We start from the raw sequence: 20099 nt of genomic DNA on the forward strand, positions 1-20099 counted from the left end.
GGTGTAGTTGAGTTATTTATGACAATGCTTCATTATATGCTAGTAAACACAATTCAGTATTTTGTAGTTTTAGAAGTATGAGACCTTATTATCACAAAATCTGGTATTAAATCTTCACTGAGAAGCGAGATGTGGCTGGTGGGATTTTATTGTGGGATCTGTGGATTAGTGACATGAAACCCAATGATAGTCTACTATAGGTCAGTTATACGGGCTGATATTTCTAGTATTACCTGTGCTGTTATATTCAGTGTCATGATGAACTGTCCAGCAGCAGCTCCCAATGGACAGCATGGCATCAATGCTAAACACTAACCTAAGAAAACCAGTGATACTGTTGAACATTACAATCACAGCTCAACTGTTTCTGCTGTCTCCCAATTCTCTGCTGAGCAGAAGAATTTTAAAACTTCAAGAGCTGCTTAAATAAAAATAACTTTAGGTTTTGCACCAGATGATAGTTTACGTATCATGGCGAACAACAGATCACCTGGGGTCCCTCTGATTCCAAATACCGAAGGGTCGCCTAACCAGAAATGGCAGCTAACTCTCCCCACCTAACTTTAGAACCACACTCGCATCATTCCGTGGCTCTGACACAGTTTCATTCCACTTTCCACCATGGACTGAAAACAGAAATCTTCCAGGAGTCTGAGATTTAAAACATAATCATGTAGCCACGAGAGATTCAATAAGTTTGAATAATATTCATCTTAGACTACAAACTTCTGAAGCCTTGTCTGGACCAAACACAAACTCCAAACCTTTTGAGAGTCACTCACCATCAGTAACTCAGTTACTTAAAAAGCCAGAGAATTTTACACAGGCTCAGAGTCAATAACAGGAATAAGAGGGGTAGCTCTTGCTCAGATTAATGGAGGAGTCATTGGACTAGTGAATGCTCTCCCTCAGCAACAGCATAAAGAAGTGTAAAGTGTAATAAATACATCTAAGGGCTGGGGGCCTGGGGCCAGCCAGCTCTGTTGGGAGACAAAGAACAGGTGTTTGGGCCTGCGGGAAGAGATAATCACAGCCAGCTGGGAAGGGGTCAGGTGATTCCTGTAAAGGGATGAAAGCTCAGCTGAAGAGCACAGCTGTAGGAAGCAGGGTGAATCTGGTGGCAGGCACTGGAGCAGGGAGGAGAGAGAGAGACAGAGAGACAGACAAGGCCTCTGCAGCTGGCTTTGGCCAGGTGAATAGCTTTGTTTTGGTGTAATTTTGTGAGTTTTGTGTCTGAAGAATAAACTGTGCCCTGAAGGAAGGGCCTGAACAGATGCTGAGTGTGGCACTAGTGCTTCCCGTGGAGACAGGCCAGCAGCCCTACAGTCAGTTTTAGTGGAGTGGCGGTCTCCAAAAGCCACGGTTTAACAACTCTACACTGAATCAGAGAAATGCCAGCTACACAAATTAGAAACATCCTAGTATTTGAACATCACCACCCGCAGTTCTGCTAGCTGCCAGGGGGTTCAGGTAACTTGTTTCCCTCCAGGATTAGGCAACCCGTCTCAGGTGTTAATATATCAATTCATTTGATCTTCCTAAACATTATTTCTACATCGTGACCACACATACTCCAACACTGCAGTTGCAAAACAGAAATGTTGCTACATTAAGACTTTTGTCACAGAAGTTTTAAATGAATGGTAATAAAGTGAATGGGTTAGGGACAGTCTCAAACACCAGAATGCGAAAAGTGGGTAATTTCATAGAGCACCTGGTACAAAGGGGAGGGAAAGGAAAATTAAAAGCAAAGAATACTTGATAAATTATTCCAATGCCAACCTTAAAATGCAGATCTCATCACCAGCTAGTTCACAAAACTATGTAATCAAAGAACTTTAATTTTTACTAGCTTCTTACTCAAGGATTAAGAACAGTAAAGGATCATGACCTCCATTTCCACTCCTCCGGAGTCTGCAAGGCTCTTCGATGTTTCCAATGACTCTATGGACCACATCACTTCCTCCCATGAGGGCACAGACTACCATGGATCATCATTCCTTATGACTTTGCATCCTTCCTTATGCAAACTAATGACCTTTCCTGCAGTTTCGCCAAATTGGAAAAAAACCTTGGCCTTGCCTATATCCTATAAACAACTAAATCTTATTTGTTAAACAGCTGTTTCACTTTATTAATAAACAGCTGCTGGTAAATTTAAATGTGTTTATATATTTCCTTTACATAAGCAATTACAATTCCCAAGTGTTTTGAGGGCAAATAGTTTCTCTTTGAAAACATTTTGTATCCCAAGCCTTAGCTAACAATAATTACAACAAATACAATCACTTTCCAGACTTGTGTTTCCCCCTAGTGAATTCTATACATCACCCAAAAACCACAATAGGGCGAGTATGAAAGTAAGTATTTCTTAATGCAAGAGCTAAGTAATAAAGGAGCATATTCCCTGAACTGTTTTAATCACCAGAATTCCATAATATTATATACTAAAGCCTGATCGGACATGCTGCTTTGAGAAAGGCCAGAATTATTAAATACGCATCCAGATATTCCAGTTAATGGTAAACTAATTTGCTTAAATTTTCTGTAATGAGCTTTTTCCACAGCAGAAACCGGGAGCTTCCCCATAAGCAGAAAACCTTGGAAGATGTAGTCTACATCCAGGGACACAAGCAACTTAATAGCACATGGTTGCTTTCTTGGTGGTCATTATGTTTGTTTTCAGTTATGTGAGCAACCTTGCACAAAAATGCTAATAATGTCAAGGATTAATTTCATCTCCCAGCCTCATGGTCTTTAGGTACAAAGCAGCTTCCTGAAAGAGTTCCTCCTTATGAGGTATTGGCTACACTGGCTTGTCAGTGGAAATGCAAAGATAACATGGAGTTTAAAAACAGGGACTCTCTCAGTATCTGCCATATGAAGCAAAGTGAATTTAGGTCAGCCTAATCTATGTAGAAGTGTCCTGAAACGAGAAGCCAGTAATTGTTATGCAGCAGCATATGCATCACCAGGCCAGTTGCATCATCTCAGCATATTGTTCCACAGATTTGCTTCATGATGCTTTACACATGAAAACACACAAGTCATGTATACAATTTAAAAGAATAATTCCTTACTGCATGGATTATTTTTAACCATCCTCTAGACTTCTATAAACAGAATTATAATTCTCTATTGCTTTTTTATTTACTTCTCAACTAAGAGGACACCTAGGGGACATTTCTTCAGTAATAGCTGTAGACCAAAGATCATTAGCATTTTCTACCAACTCATTGGTAGCGTACTCTGTCAAAGGAACAATATTGTCCCTCCAGAAACATGGCTGGAGACAAACATCCCCACTCTTGAATAAAGGAGGTAACAATCAATCCATGACGTGGATAAAAGTTCCAATGAACCCGCCTCCAATCTCACCCCAAAATGAAGTCAAGAGTGTGCCCCAGAACTGAAAGTTGAGCCAGCAGCCACCTGGGAGCCTCCCACAGTCATCATGGCAAAGTAAGTAAATGATTTGGAGAGTGCCCACTGCTTAGACCCTAAAACATACATACAAAATAAAGCTGTCCAACTACTGCTGTTCCGCCATAGTAACTTAGCATCCATATTTGGGGGAAAACATAACAGCCAAAACAAAAACACAATCCATCCAATTAATATTCCTGGCATTGTGTGCTGAAGGCCATCAGATCCATATCTGCCTCCTAGGGCAGATCACTTGGGGAGGAAGTTCAAAACCTTCCACTGAGAAGGGCCCTTCCGTTGATCCAGGAAAGCTCAAACACAGGAACTAAAAAGCAAAAGCATCCCAAACCAAGTCAAACATAACGCCTTTGATGGGCTATAGAATAAATACTTAAAGCAATAGATGGAACTGCAAAAAGGTGAATGCCAGAGAAGAGATGGAATGGACTGACCTTCACGTAGGCTAGGTAGTGATCACACTTTTCCCTCATGTACGACAGCTGTAACTGCTCCACAACCTGTCCCATTGTTTCTCCAGAAGACACAAAATAAACCCTGGGCTGTTGGCCTTTTTCTTTCTTTGCCACATCGGCAGTCAAGATATAATTCAAACCTGCCAAAAAAAGAAAACAAAAAGATTCCATGACTGTCAGCCCAAGGTGGTTCTTTTCTAGCAGCCTTTCAGTTTGTCCTGTTGTATCTTCTGGCATGTTTAGTTAGAGGATGAGCAGCACCTTGGATGAGGAGGCCATTTACCAGGAATGTGAGAAAGCACTAGTAAAAAAATAATCCAAAAAATTCTAGAGATATTTTACTCATCCTGTTGAAAGAAAACAAACATGTTTTGTTTTCCCTCCACATCACCATAAACTAAGGACCAGATGTCAACAAGAACCTGGCATTTCCTGGTTGAGTTATAATCTTATTAGCATTTAAAATTTAACTAGAGGTAGTTGTTTGTATTTCATTTCCCTTTATGAATATTATTCCCCTGAAAGCTACAGAACATGCACTCCATAGACCAATAAACTATCACCAGGGGTCTTCTTTCATTCTATTCTATCTGGTACATAGTTCAGTAAAGTTTGCTGTTTTGTATTTTGATACTATTGTGCCCAAAAGAAGGCTTCTTCTCTGTCTACCCAACAATTTGTTTACTGGTTGAATAATCCAGATGGATTCTACCAGCCGCCCAAGTGAATGCAACCATGTCTGAGGCCCTGATCCAGCAAAGAAATCAGTTTTTTTCTTTTAGTGGATGCCTGTACCACTAAAGTCAGTGGGAGTCTACACACAGCACAGAGGCCCTTATGTTAGTGGATCCTATTGCAGGATGTGGTCCTTAGTGATTTCAGCTGAATGTTAAGACAATAAAGGGAACATCAGTAGATGACCAGCAACACAGGGGTTAATTAGTCTGCATGTGATGTATGGGACAATTAGCTCATGTCTGTTTCTGTGCATTATTACGTAATAAGGCCAAACACTGATTATGTGAGCAGAATTTTAATGATTTCCTTAAAAGTGTACACATCTGTTTTGTTTTTTATATCAAATTTGATTTAAACCAGCTAACTGTTACTACTACCTCTAAATGACAATCTTTTTAAAAGACTTTAAAATTATTAAACAAAAAACTTCACATAAAAGTTTTCAATCCAAGAAGAAATTAGTGTGTTTGTTTTTTTAAATAGGAGACCATTCTGAGCTCTTTAAAACACAATTGTTGTCATTGGCCTCACTTGGGCCTTGTCTATACACAGTAGTTGAATCGGTTTAACAAATCATTTTTCAAACTGGTGCAAAAGGCTCTGTAGGCATTCTTATTTCAATTTAAAATCAGACTTATTTCAGTTTGGCTTAAATTAATTCCTAATCAACTGAAACTAAACCAAAATAAACCTGATCTACACAAAAATAAGAGTGTGGTCCCTCCAACCCTCTGTACCACTTTAAAATCACTTTTAAAACAGTTTGCGTAAAAGGATCTGATCCTGTGAGGTGCTGAGCATTGCAATTCCCACTGAAGCTGATGGGAGTTGTGCGTGCCCAACAACTCAGCAAGGTCAAGCATGAAGCACATTTTGGCCTATTTTTAAAGGCAAAAAAAATCTATTTTTGATTTTAGGTCGTACAGACCCCATACCCAATCCTGTCTCCTCCTCTTTCTGTTTCTTAGGAGACTATCCCCACCTACCTTTGCTGAGACTACACCTATGATATCAACTGCAGGAACAACTGTTGCTGCAAAAGACAAGAAAATCTGTGGGCAAATCTAAGCGCTGTGCAGGCAGTAAACAACGCATTGCAGACACTCGTCCCCAGCCTCGGGGCCAGGACGAGCTCCCTAGACCCCAAATGATGTAAAGCTAGATAAGAATGGCTACCTAATTCACTGGGGTGTTGGGAAGTTCAATTCATGATTGTTTCCTAAACCTTTTAAAATTCTCAAGTAGAAATGTAACATTTAGAAGCTCCTGTCTAGATGAACAATATAATATACAACCCAAATACTAATAAGAACACTGCACAGAGCCTCTAAACAAAACCATTCCAGTTACCATCCTTCTATAGCAATCGTGGATGTTTTTGATTAATACATTTCAAATAGCACATTTCACATCTTTTTCCCTTTTCTTTTGGCAATTTATTCCTATGCTACATCCAATGATGTCACATTAGTGGAAAAACTGAAATACTATGAACAAGATTTTTTTCTTTTTTGCTTCAAAACAAAAAGGAACCAGGGTGGGAAAGTAACTGACTAGTTCATAAAGCACCCTCAGCAATTTAATTTATTCCCATTCACTTTGGGTATTGGGTACTAAATTTTTGCTACTAAATTAACTCTCACTAGCAACCTTTCAGAGTCTGACGGGAACTCAAACACATGCATGCTCTTAAATGTTTATGGGATTTGGCCTTTGACTTCAGAAGTTAATAAAAATTTGGCATGCATGCAATTGGATTAGATTAAATTTTGAAATGACCAATCCTCTGCCCAGAACTCAAACCTAATCTCCTTAAAGGTTTGATAAAACTGCATTCACAAGTATATTTTGTTCATTTGCAAACAAGGCCATTCACCATTACAGCAGACTAGATGTCCCAATCAATGCCATAGTAAGATACTTGCTGAATAAGGAGTAGCAGAGACACCGCATGATTTTCATTCTCAAGTGTCACATACACACTTCAGTAGTGGGGGGGGCATAGATCAGCATTCATGTTGCACTCCCAGTCAGTACCTGGCCCAAGCCGGGGAAGCTCATGATCCAACCAGTGGACCAAATTCGGTTATCAATCCTGGTCACATTGCACATACGCTAAAAAGAACTGCATTAGGTACCCCTGCTCCACTTTGTTACGTTTTAATACACACGCAGCAAAACACGTGCTTTCAATGTAACATCACGTATTTTAGATTAAGGGTAACACTAACAAGGAAGAAGTAAAGTCTCCACAAGGCATGCATGTATGTCCCTCTGAAACAGACCTCAGCAACCCTGAGAACAAAATGGCTCATGGTCAAATTTTGCACACAGAGAACATTCTTAAACATCTAAAGGTGCAGCGCTCAAAAAACAAAGGCACTCTAGTTTCATTGCTGCATACATCACATCCCCTACATCATATGCACCAGCAGATGACAATGTATAGGACCTGCTTTAAGGAAAAGAATCTCTCTTTTCCCCCTACTTCAGACTTCTTCCTCTCGAAGCCCTCTATTGCCGCCAACACCCTGCAGAGTAGGTGACTAGAGAGCTGTCTCTGTGGGGCCCTCCTTTACTTTCCTTACAGAAGCATTGCCTCCACAGCACTCACTAACATGATTTCGGTCCTGGCCCAGGCATGCACATTAAGTGGAAGTAACAAGATGCAGTAAGAAAAAGTCTGTGGTATGTCTTGCCCAAACTGAAGCAGGCTGCAGATGATGAAGACAAACCCAATTTTGTAGACTCAGAAATTCTGGAAAGTGTGGATGAGTATCTTAAACCCTGGCGGCTTATCCAAACTGAAGAGAAACTCTGAACCACCTGAAGTGCACCAATTACAAGTTCAAACAAAGCGTAGCTCCACCCACAAAACCACTCTACAGTTGGGCACAATCAGCTGCGTCTACCTGGGGAATTCTCTTGCAGTGGACTAGAATGGGGTGATGCAGGGCAGAAGGGGGTGATGCATTGACTGAGCTGTGTGAAGAAGCTTCCGCAGCATCTGTGTACACAATACCTAGCTCCAGCCAGCCCTATAACCTGTCATTTTTAGAAGCACTGAAAATCATCCAATTCACACAAAAGCATTTTTTTAATTAAATGGTAGCTTGGTATTTTTTTAATCTGTATAAATAAATTGCCCTGTCTGCGAGCATGGCAAGTTTCCTTTCATTTGCCAGTGGCTAGGCGTGTAGCACAGTTCCTTGAAATATGGGAGACCCAAGCAGCCTCCATTTTCCTGTTCAGGGCCTTCAGCTGGGAAAGGGGTATTGTTTGGAAGTATGCTGGCAAGGTATTGTGCTCATACGTGTGTGTATTGTGCAGGGAAAGGCCACACCCAGGCCAGGAACAGTGCTCCAGCCTAAACTGTAATTCAACCTGGTAACATCAAGCTAGAATTGTTACCCTGTCACACTAGGCAACATAGTTTAAAGGTCAGGCTTACCTAGCTTACATTAGCTAGGGGCTTGAATTCACATACAGCACTACAGCATACTTAATTCACCTCCTGTCGACATAGCACTTTCTACACTCAGAGTTAGGTCGGTATAACTATGTCACTCGGGGGGGGGTGGATTTTTCACACCCATGAGGGACGTAGTTATAGAAGTATACTTCTGTAGTGTAAATCTGCCTTAGATAGGATCTAAACTCAACCTTTTTCTAGACTAGACAAGGCAAACCCAAAAAGGGGGAATTAGATATCTGCCAATTCTTTACGCTCCTCCCCTTTTAACAACATATGCAGTAATATTGCCCTTACTTCCCAAAGAAAACTGTTCCCTTTCTCTGTCACCTGGGGAATAAGGAAAGCAAAGGTAGCTACTATCAAATGCAGGATTGCTCAGGACTATATAGAAAAAATGGAGGCCCCAAAACGCACTGGAAGATGGAACACCAAAGCCATGCCTGAAGCAGCTTTCTGGTCACAACCAGGGAAGCAAGGAAGAGCCTAAACCAGACACTGGGATTTATGAAAAATAAATAACTAAAAAAAAAAAGTTTCCTGTTTCTGACACATCCAAAACCCTGTGAGGTAATGTTTTGTCTGGATATGAAATACAACCAACCCCCTAGCCTTCTAGCGCATGCTGCAGCAAAGAGAAAGGTCAGACAATGACTGCCCCACCATGCAAAGCAACACATTTCACTATCGTATGCCTCTTTAACTCAGCCCTAACTATTTCAGCTGAAAAAGACGCTGAAGATTTCAGTCTGCACAAAGTGCCCATAAAATAGATGGGATTTCTACTTTGCGAATGAGACAGCACATTGTGGAAACAAACACTGGCCTACAAATAGCGGTGAAAGTACTAGTAGTACTGCAGATAGTGCTGGAAAAAAAATGGGAGAAAAAGGTCCATATTTAAAATTTGTTTGACCAATCCAATTAAGTTGGAGACAGATTTTCTTTTTGGGTCGCTGAATTAAATAGCAATACATGAAAATAAACATTTTAGATATGAGTTTATAATAGAAAGAATAGGATAGTGACAGCATGTTCAGTACAGACTCGTAAAACTGTTGCATGCAGATGTGACACTGGTAAACCAAGTGCCAGCTCTAGCCAAAGCTATAGGCATTAGCTAAGAGCTGACAAACCCATAGCTGGAAACCAAACTAGCTATGTTAGTTTTGTTCAAAATAGGTATTAGTCTTATAAGAATGCATTTAGTGTTTACACTCTGAAATGCTTGTAAGCTGCCGCATGCATTAATCTCACTTGTAACATCTGTACTCCATGCTAAAAGGAAATATGTAAGCTTTGCTTTATAACTTTGAAAATGTTCTGAATTTGTGAACCCAAGCATGGGAATTGCCCCACTCACTCAGGAGAACTATCAAAAATTAAGTGAGCCATAAAACAAACACTTTGTTCATTGTCCCATCCACCCATGGAGAAGTACGTGCAGAAGGCCTTGTCTCATCGATTTGAATGCTGGAAGAGGGAAATAAAAGTAGTTGACATGAAGATTTTTCATCTCTTTGTGATTTGAACTCTCACAGGGCCAGAGACATTAAATGAAGGCAGAGATCCCCTGGGGCTACCCCTGAATCTACCCTGAAAGACATTTTGGAATTGACAGATTACCCCATCTCTGTCATCTGTAGGAATCAGAGATGGTAACTCATTTGTGTGTATGTATGCTTGCTTTAACCTGTAAACAACTCATTTTTCCTAGTTATTAAACTTTAGATAGTTTCTTACTGGATTGGCTACAGACATGGTCTTTAGTGTAAGATCTAAGGTACCAACTGATCTGGGGTAAGTGACTGACCTCTTGGGACTGGAAGCAACCTGAATATTTTGTGATTTTTGATGTAAATGACCATTTACCACTAAGTCCAGCTTGCAAGATAGTTTTAGACAGTCCCCTTACACTCTCCAGGCTGTTATAGTGGTCCAGGAGTTCACATTTGTTACTGGCTTGGTGAAATCTAATGATAGAACACCCCACCAGTTTGGGGTATCTGCCTTGGTTTTGACAGTCTGCCCTGAAGTAGGAACTCATGGTTGTGAGCCATTCTAGACAGCATGAGATAAGTACAACGGACACAATTTTCAAAACAGACTAGTGATTCTGAGTGCCCAACTTCAGATGTCCTATAGGGGGTCTGACTTTCAAAAAGTGCTGAGCACCAACTTCCTGTATATCTTCCTTTAAAGACATCTAAAACTGAGACACCCCAAAATCATTAGTCCCTTTTGAAAACCTTGCCCATGAGGCTCCGATATATAATATAATTATTTCCTATCTGTATCACCACAGTGCTTAGGAATGCTAGTTGTAGACCAGGACCCCATTGTGTTAGGTGCTGTACACATTAACTCATCTCCCATAAATACGTTTTAATGCATAAATTGGGTCGAAAGACTTTTGAATCTAAACAGATTTAGCTGAAGCAGTTTTTGGTATTAATTAACTTGTTCTCTAAGATTTAACCAGTTATGTGAGAGGTATCACATTACCACTAGCCCCCTCCCAAATATTGTTACTAGGAAACCTATAAGAAATTAAAATGCATTGTTTTGTATAAGCCAAATTAAATGCTTATTTGAGGCAGTGTGTCCAAATTGTATCCCAAAAAGTTTTTACACAGTTAGATAATGCTGGCTATGTTTTTCTAACAAATGGCTTTGATTAGATGCATTGTCTAAAAAGACAATATCTGAGAGTTATCATTATCTACTTAACAAAGAACTCTACTAGGGAATGGGTAACTGTCATAAATATAAAGGGAAGGGTAAACACCTTTAAAATCCCTCCCGGCCAGAGGAAAAACCCTTTTACCTGTAAAGGGTTAAGAAGCTAGGATAACCTCGCTGGCACTTGACCACAATGACCAATGAGGAGGCAAGATACTTTCAAAGCTGGAGGGAGGGAGAAACAAAGGGTCTGGGTCTGTCTATGTGATGCTTTTGCCGGGGACAGAACAGGAATAGAGTCTTAGAACTTAGTAAGCAATCTAGCTAGATATGTGTTAGATTATGATTTCTTTAAATGGTTGAGAAAGTAAGCTGTGCTGAATGGAATTGATATTCCTGTCTTTGTGTCTTTTTGTAACTTAAGGTTTTGCCTAGAGGGATTCTCTATGTTTTGAATCTAATTACCCTGTAAGGTATTTACCATCCTGATTTTACCTTAAAGAAAGGTGATTCTTTTTACCTTTTCTTCTATTAAAATTCTTCTTGTAAGAAACGGAATGTTTTTTTCATTGTTCTTAAGATCCAAGGGTTTGGATCTGTGATCACCTATGCAAATTGGTGAGGATTTTTATCAAACATTCCCCAGGAAGGGGGGTGCAAGGTTTTGGTGAGGATTTTGGGGGGAAAGACGTTTCCAAACGACTCTTTCCCAATAATAAACCCTGGTTAGACGTTTGGTGGTTGCAGCGAAAGTCCAAGGGCAAAAGGTAAAATAGTTTGTACCTTGGGGAAATTTTAACCTAAGCTGGTAAAAGTAAGCTTAGGAGGTTTTCATGCAGGTCCCCACATCTGTACCCTAGAGTTCAGAGTAGGGAAGGAACCTAGACAGTAACATTTGCCAAAAGTATTCAAACGTTCTTTTAACTGCAGTAAGTTACAAAAGGTTATGGTTTGTATCATAATTCAGGGAAATTAAGCTTGCTCTCATCTGTGGTATGCTGCAAGAAGATTAGTTCCCTCCAGAAATATGAGAATGTACGTGAATGAGAAAGGGAAGTTTGTTTCTTAACACCCGGTAGAGCTATACAAAATGAGAACCAGGGTAAAGTTTTCAAAAGGACCAAAGGCCTATTTTCAAAAGCGATCTTTGACACTTAGCCTCCTAAGAAAGCCAATGAAATTTAGGCCACAAGGTGCTTACAGTCACTTTTGAAAATGGGACTTAGGCCCTTTTAAAAATTTTACCCTAAAACAGAGATAGGAATTAACATTTTTGGATCAACCAGAGTTATCCTATCTGGATAAAAGTGCTTTGCTGAACTATACATTCATCTGTGGGATTTTGCAAGAATTCTTAAGAAAAGAAAAGGTACAGCCATACAAATCCTAGCCTTGAACTCTGGCCTTAGAACCCAAAAAGAAATTAAGTTTTGAGCAATTTTGTTCTCTTTGAGAAGTTTGATTATCCCAGACTCAGGTGATAATGGGGTAGATCCTGGGTGGTCCTAGTGGCTAGCAGGTGCTTCTTACTTGTGCACAGTACAGGGGTGGGAATAAAGAGTCTGTGTGCCTCTTGTGTGGCCCACATAAGGTCCAAGAAGAATTTCACTCTGTACAGTCAGGGGGAGCACAGGCACTTCAAAGGGGGCAGGGAATAGGTGAAGCCATGGCTTGTGACCTCTTTCTGCTGGCCAGGCATGTAGGAGAATATGCTACAGATATGAATATGCCCTATAAAAGTTGCTCCCTCTGGAGCAGTGCAGCTCCACACCACTTCCAGTGCTGGACAGTGCCAAAATGGCATGATCGAGTCCAAACTCTATACCACAGCATTATATTATTTATGCATACATACACACCCACAAAGCATTATATGTACCTATTATATAATAGATATATGTAATATTTTAACATGATCATAATACTGCTATGTACGTAGACAGTTTCTTTCATCCAAGATTCTCAAAGCTCTTTATAAATATTAAAGAAGCTTGAAAATATCCTTGTTAGTAGAGTAATAATTTTTATTTTATTCCCATTGCATAGATGAATAAACTGAGGCACTGTAAATTATTTGCCCAAAGCAGCAATTGGTGTCAGCAATTAAACTGAGGAATCCTTTAAGCACGCCTCACGTATCACTAAAACCCAGCCTTCTCTAGAGTTGCATATGGCATGAGAACCATTTTATGGACGCACATTACCTATTTCTCCTGGAACACGTTTGCCGTTGAAACGAAAGCAGACTGTGACATTGAGGCAGTTCACCAGCTGCAAGCCATCATGGCACTGGGGAGCTGTGATATTGATGGAAGCTGGCAGGAAAATGGAGATGTCCATTGTAATGACAGGTCTAGATCTGGAGACCAATGAAGAAGTATAATTTAGTTTGGCTTCAGAGGGATGTTTCTCAACCAGATGAAAATAAAGCAAAATTGGTATCAAGTAGACATTAAAAAACAACATTGTGAACCTTAGAACAGATTAGGCATTCTTCTAGCACTTCCCTCAGCCATCGAAGGAGACCCATATCCTACTACATCAGTGGCTGAAGTGAGATATCAGATTTTTGTTAATAAACTGTACTCCCAATGTTTGAGCACACCATGCATAACCAGATGTGACCAATAATAAATAATCTCTAGTCAAAGGTGTATTAGAGACTTCATGATGAGAGGGAAGGGTAATGAGATTAGTGCATTAGAGACCGAAGACAATAACCTCACTTATGTATGTTCACCGGCTAGAGAGCTCAAAAGAGAAAACGGCCTGGGGCCAGGAGGAAAGGGTAAGCAAACACTAATGTTCCATATAATGCTCTAGCAGCAGCATTCATTAAGCTAAACTTGAGGAAAAACAAAGGTGGGGTAATTTTTCTTAGTAGTGCCAAATGCATTACACTCCCATCATTGAGGGTGGGGAAATGTTCAGCTAATTCCCCCATGCCATGCACTGGCAATTTACAGTCCTCCTTTGACTTCACCAAATTAAGTTCTGACAGTTCCCCGTGTGTTACGAATGACAGCTTTCCACTTTTGCAGCCTATGACCTGGGCTGTTGCTATGGTTATTTCAGGTTGAAGAAGAGTTCAGCCAGAGTCATGCCGCAATCACAGGGCCATGAGGGCGAGGTATTGGTTTTCTGGGCCACATGACCCAGTAAGTGCAGAAGGCTTGGAGCAAGGGGTTAAGTAATGAAGGCCCCAGTCCTGCAATGAGAATCAGTTTCAATGCAGGATCAGAGCCCAAGAACGCATTAACTGTTATTCTTAGTGCTTTCAGTTCTGCAGCTCTTACGCACGAATACGTTATTCTAAAGGTAACTCAAGTAATAAACCTCCCACATACTCCAAAAATGTGCAGCGAACAGCAGATTCAGTTCTAAGGTGGGCTCAGGAGTCATGAAGTGCATAGAGCAGACAACATTAGGACTCACTCCACAAGCCATTTACATCTAGGGGCTGTGGTTTGTGGTAGTGGTTATAGGCACTTATCAACGGGAGCAACTCAGTCTCTCTTAACAGTATCTAAAACTAATAATGGGAGTTTGGTATCCATAGAAAAGAGGAAAGAGCAAACTTCCCAGGATCATCTCACATCATGGAAGTGCCTGCACTCAGATGCTTGGGGAGGGCGTAAAATAGATTAACTTGTACATTTACCTAAACATACTATTTCGAAAGCTATGCACTTCATGATATCTTTCAAATTAGCCTATTTAATGGGCATATCTCAAGTTGCAATGCACACACAGAGGCACCATCATCCGCCCCAAATTAAAGTGGCTTCCACAAAAGCTTTTTAATATCATTTGGCAAGACGTATATTGTTTTTGGCCAAAAGATTTTACAAGAACTACTGGAGGAAAAAAGTATTTTCCTTTACCCTAATCTGAATCCAAACAGCAAGCACGGCACACTCCTTGACTGGCAGTAGCTGCAATTAATTGGCCTAGACACACGATTAGTCCATACTGCACTAATCTCTAAAGAAATAAACAGGCACCGATTCACTGATTGGATTCAGGTTGCTACAGTGTGTGTATTTTCTTGGTGATGTCACAAGAAACCTTCCACCATCGGGACTGGCTCGTGTGTGGCCTGTGGGCATGGAGTAAGCTGCTCGGTATTGGATCTGAAGGTCAGAGATCAATCTGGGGCCAGGCCAGATCAAAACTACAAACTCAGAGTCTGTTACCAAATTGAGAACATGAGGCAAGAATTGGGGATGGGCCAGGCCACTGTCTTTCACCATAGTCAGCAATGATCTTAAGTCAGAGACAGTAAACCAAGATCAGGGTTGGGAGCCCAGCCTAGGCCAAAAGCCAGGAGTCTGGAATCAAGGCAAGACGCAGAAAGTGACGTCTAAGGCAGACACACACTGGAGGTCTGCATTTTTCAGTCAACTCCCTGAAATGGCTCCCTGGTTTATATGTGGAGTGCCACCCAATCAAGAGAATCACAGAGGGCTGTTGCACATGTCCCTTAGAGTAGAACTTCCTGCAGGGCTTAGTCTCTCAGGTCCTCTTGATGGCAAACATGCCCGGGCCTGTGGCGGCGACAAGGTACCTGCCTTAAAACCTGCAGTCCCTGGTTCTAGGTCCATGTGTTCTTATATCCAGTTTATCTCTTCACAACAACACTAAAGCAGCATAAGTGTTTGCACTTTTATTTACTTTTCAAGTTATTTCTGAGGAACAGAGCTCAGAGATTCCATCTGTTGATGTTTCACAACATTTGATGAAAAAGCTAGTGGGTTCCTCTGTTTGTCTGAGTAACAACAGAATATTAATGTTTCTCAAAGAACACAGCACCTGCAGCATGAAGTCAACAGGATTTTTTCTACTGAACAGAAACAGGTCTTTCCCGCATCTAAAAGGACACATTGGGGGATAGACTCATTTCACAACTCTTAATTATTTCTCCAGCCCCATATTTCTTCTATTAAAATGACTATTCCACAAAAGCTTCAAATGACTGATCCATCCAGTTCTTTACACTGTTGTTTTATTAAACATTAGAGTGTTTATTCAGAATGTAGTTATTAGCAAAAATAGCCCAAAATATAAATCAGCATAAAAATAAAAACACTTTCCTCTTCCAAGGGTGCCTTTCATCTGAGAAAGTCAAAGTACTTTGCAAAAAAATAATTAAGCTGCACTACATCCCTGTGAGGTACTGTATGTAAGTATCATGAACCCCATTTATAGATGGGAAAAAGACATGAAAGTTCAGGTGAGCGGCCCAAGGTCACACAGCAAGTCAGTATCAGAAGTAGTAACAGAACCCAGAGTTCTCAAGGGTAGCCCAAAGAAGAGTAAATTGCAGCAATCTAACCTCTTGATTTCTTTTCTAATGCCGTATTACAGGTAGCCTATTCCATATTTAGTAACATGATTTTGGAGATTTGATAGACATCTATATTAGCAGCACTCAACATTGTACCACATGAGCTTTAGCCATTGCACAGGTCATCTATCATCTTGACTACAACCCCACCACTTGCTCCTCCTCTGTGGCTGCCCCTCAAAGTCTTCCCAACAAAATGCAGAAAAAAAACCATCTTCCTCACCTGTCTCTCTGTTTCAACACCCTCCTTGAGTCCTTACAGTGACTTCTAGTCTCCTGCCACATAAAGTTCAAATTCCTCATCCTTACCTTCAAAGCTCTGCCCTGCCTATGCCTCACTATTCTAGCCCCACTACATCTCCTTCACTCTTTCAATTTGTCACACCTTGTAGCTTCCCTGATCTCCACCCCCAGCAAGCAAATCCATGGCACCTGCACACCTCAAAATAGCTGTCCAGATCCTGCTTGCATTGCAACCTCACTCTTCTTCAAATCCTTCCAGGCTCACTTCTTTCACTCTAACCTTCCAACACTGAGCTACATTCCTACACCATACACTGCTGCCCTCTTGCCCCAATTTTGTTTCCTTAAATCAAACAATATTTGTATAGACAAAAACAAAAGAAAATCCACACAAATGCAAGTGACTATATAAACAACTCAATTATCTTTCCATAAAGGAATCCGTGATGTGTGTATATCAGTGATAACAAAAGCACATCTCAATCTGTTATTTCTATAACCCTTACTCACCCCAAACTCCCAACACCCATATTTTTATTTGCTGTGTGTCTAAATTAGATAAGTTCTTTGGGGTTGGGTCCCATCTTTTATTTATTCTGTAAGGTACCAGGCACTCCTAGTAGGTACAGTATACAAAATAATCTAACTTGTTTCTTCTGACCATAATGAAAAAGAAAAGAAAAACTATTAGAGGAAGACTGAGAAACCACATAACTAATAAACAGGAACCAGAAAAACATCATACAAATGGAAGAAATTGATCTCACCTTAGAAGCACCACATTGTCTGACATGAAGGCCCCAATGGTCACATCTGAAAACAAAGTTTCATAACTTTTATTGTTACAATGGCATTTGAAGGACACAGAAACCAAATCCTTGTAGTCTGTTTATTCGTGACAATTTTTCAGTTGTAAAATATGTACTAATAAATAAAATATTTCCCCATTCCCTGCTTAGTTCTGCCAATCAACACATCACATTTGTTTTGCCTGCACTGGGACTACAAAATTGGGTTCTTCAGGTCACTCCAGTTCTCTCTCTTTGTATCATCTCAGCTCAATTTTTTTCCATTAAATAAAAACTAAACTACTTCCTAGGAAGCTAAAATTCTCAACTTTGTTTCTCAGGCTTGTACCATAGGTTCTAAACCCAGACAACTGAACCTGGGGTGTCTATGAGATAGACTAACATGTCAGCAGCTTTCACTGAGCGAGGAAGACAGACAGACACCTACACTTCACACTGTAAGCTTTCCTGTTACTGATTTGAAGGAGCTTTAGTAAGCAATATGGAAACTACTTAATATGCTATATTTATCTGCTGCTTTTTTTAATTGTTGTTATAATCGTAGTAAACATACCCGGATAACCATTTCCATCCATATCAACTCCTCCAGATATGGATTGGCCAAACATCCGCAGCATTGGGTTTATAGTTTGCCCAGACAGTTTCTGCAACAGATAGTATAGAAGTGGAATCACCAAAAGGAATCAAAATTAATATAAAAGCACCACGTGGCTCTTCTCTCAGGGCCTGATTCTCATTTACACTGAGGCCCCCTTTTACTACCAGAGCACTATTGGAACCTGACCTTGCAAACCATGATCCTGCAAACCCTATTCATATGTGTAAATCCCATGATCTCTTAAGTGAGAAACTGTTTTCTGGTCTTGACTTGAGTTAAAAGTTAGTGTTGATTAAAATAATACATAAATTACAAATATATATATATACATATTGTGACGGGGCAAGGCCAGATGGCTATGGAAGAGTAGTCTTATTGGGATCAGGGAAGTGGGCGGGCAAAGCCCGTCCACCGCTAAAGGATCCCCCCAGCCTAAAAGGGGGATCCACAGGACCTAGATACCCAAAAAATTCCGGGGGACAACTAATAAAATAACAGGGACAGGAGTGTGGTCAAAGGGTCAAACGAAGGGAACCGGACGGGGACACCGAGCAGAGAACCCCGGACAGTGCCCACTGCTCCTCAAAGGCGTCAAGGGAGTCAGAGGACACCGCCCAGAGGAACTCTGCCCGGATACGTGAACGGACCGAGGATCGGAAATAGGCCCCACAGTCACAGGAGACTCCATCGGCCAACCTCCTCACTCTGGTTTTGTAGATGGCCATTTTAGCTAGGGCCAGGAGGAGTTTGACCAGGAGATCCCGTGACTTTGTGGGGCCACGGATAGGGAGTGCATAAATGAGAAGGTGAGGGGAGAAGTGCAACCAAAAACGTAATAAAATATTGGTGAGGAGCCGGAATAGGGGCTGCAGCCTGGCACACTCCAGGTATACATGTGCCAGGGTATCCCTCACGCCGCAAAAGGGGGAGGTGTCTGGGATTGAAGTGAACCGCGCCAAGTACAGGCCCGTGCTCACGGCTCCGTGAAGGAGCCACCAACTGACATCCCCGGCGGGCCTTGAGACTAAGGTGGAATATAGGCTGGCCCACCAGGGCTCCTCACCCTCCAAAGGTGGCAGGAGGTCCCACGATTTTGTATCGGGGCGGGACACTAGGGTGCGGGCGTGAAGGGTGTGGAGCACGAGCGTGTAGAGATGTTTTCTTGGTGCGGTTTGAAAGCAGACCGGCTGCATCTCGTGCAGCCGGCTTCTAGTGAAGGGGTCGGTTGGGTCCATGGGGCAGGGGTCCAATTAAAAGGTCCAGCGGGCCTGGGGTAACGGGTGGGAGGGGCGTGCCCTCGTGCAGGACCCGGTCGAGATGAACCCGAGCAGCGGGCGGCAAAGCGGCCTTCACCTCCTGAAGTATGCGCTGGGTAGTACAAGGCCCGGAAAGCCCCATGCGCTGAGCGAGCGTCAGGGGATCCAGCCAGTCTCCCCGGTCATAGTCCAGGAGGTCTCCGACTCTTGTGACCTCTGCCAGGACCAACCTCTGGTGCACCGAGCGGGACTTCGCCACCTGCACACGGAGCTGGGGGTTGTGTAGCAGGGGCTCCGCGAGGAGATCTGCCCCCTCGGTGGCCGCCACGGACCTGGTCGTTGTAAATAGTTTCCAGGTCCGGAGGAGGTCCTGGTAGAAGACCGGCAGCCTGGAGAGGTCTCGCGGAAGACCTCTCAGATGGAGATAAAGGAGCTGCCGGTCGTATCAGAGCCCTCGGAAGCGGCGCAGGAAGGCGTGCGCCAGTATGCTCCACGCCGGACTACCTGCACCATAAAGGAGCCTCTGCAGGGTCTGGAGGTGGAAGACATGGACCTGAGTGAGCAGACATTTTAGGCCCTGCCCTCCCTCCTCCAAAGGTAGATGGAGAACCCCTGCAGGGACCCAGTGAAGTCCTGACCAAAAGAATTCCAGAATCGATGTCCGGAGGTTGGCCAGGAAAGCCGGGGCTGGGACCAGGGTGTTGAGCCGGTACCAGAGCATGGACAGGACTAGTTGATTAAGCACTAGCGCTCACCCTCGAAGGGAGAGGCACCGGAGTAGTCCTGTCCATTTCCGGAGCCGCTCTATCACCCCGCCCTCTAAATTCTGCCAGTTCTCCGGCGGAGAGGGATGCGTGGCGGAAAGGTAAACACCCAGATAGAGCAGCGGACCCGTGCTCCACCGGATGGCCTGAAGCGCGGGTGGGAGGGAGCTCGCCTGCCGCCAGTCCCCTACCACCAAGCCAGAGCTCTTGACCCAGTTGACCCGCGCGGAGGAGGCTGCCGAATAGATGGCCTGGCAAGCCTCCACTCGCGCCAAGTCACCCAGGTCCTGG

General features: G+C 42.3%; 1 protein-coding gene across 1 annotated transcript in view; it reads right to left on the bottom strand.

Moving 5' to 3' along the window:
• Positions 1–20099, bottom strand: part of ITGA9 (integrin subunit alpha 9) — a 299826-nt gene that overhangs the window by 223054 nt on the left and 56673 nt on the right. The window contains exons 12-15 of the mRNA XM_038393132.2: positions 17744–17834; positions 17149–17194; positions 12996–13150; positions 3879–4039 (exon numbers count right to left, since the gene is read on the bottom strand). Of these exons, the coding sequence (XP_038249060.1) occupies positions 3879–4039; positions 12996–13150; positions 17149–17194; positions 17744–17834 (453 nt within the window). The remainder of the gene's footprint in view (positions 1–3878; positions 4040–12995; positions 13151–17148; positions 17195–17743; positions 17835–20099) is intronic.

The sequence above is a fragment of the Dermochelys coriacea genome, chromosome 2, assembly GCF_009764565.3.
Source record: "Dermochelys coriacea isolate rDerCor1 chromosome 2, rDerCor1.pri.v4, whole genome shotgun sequence".
Classification (NCBI taxonomy): domain Eukaryota; kingdom Metazoa; phylum Chordata; order Testudines; family Dermochelyidae; genus Dermochelys; species Dermochelys coriacea.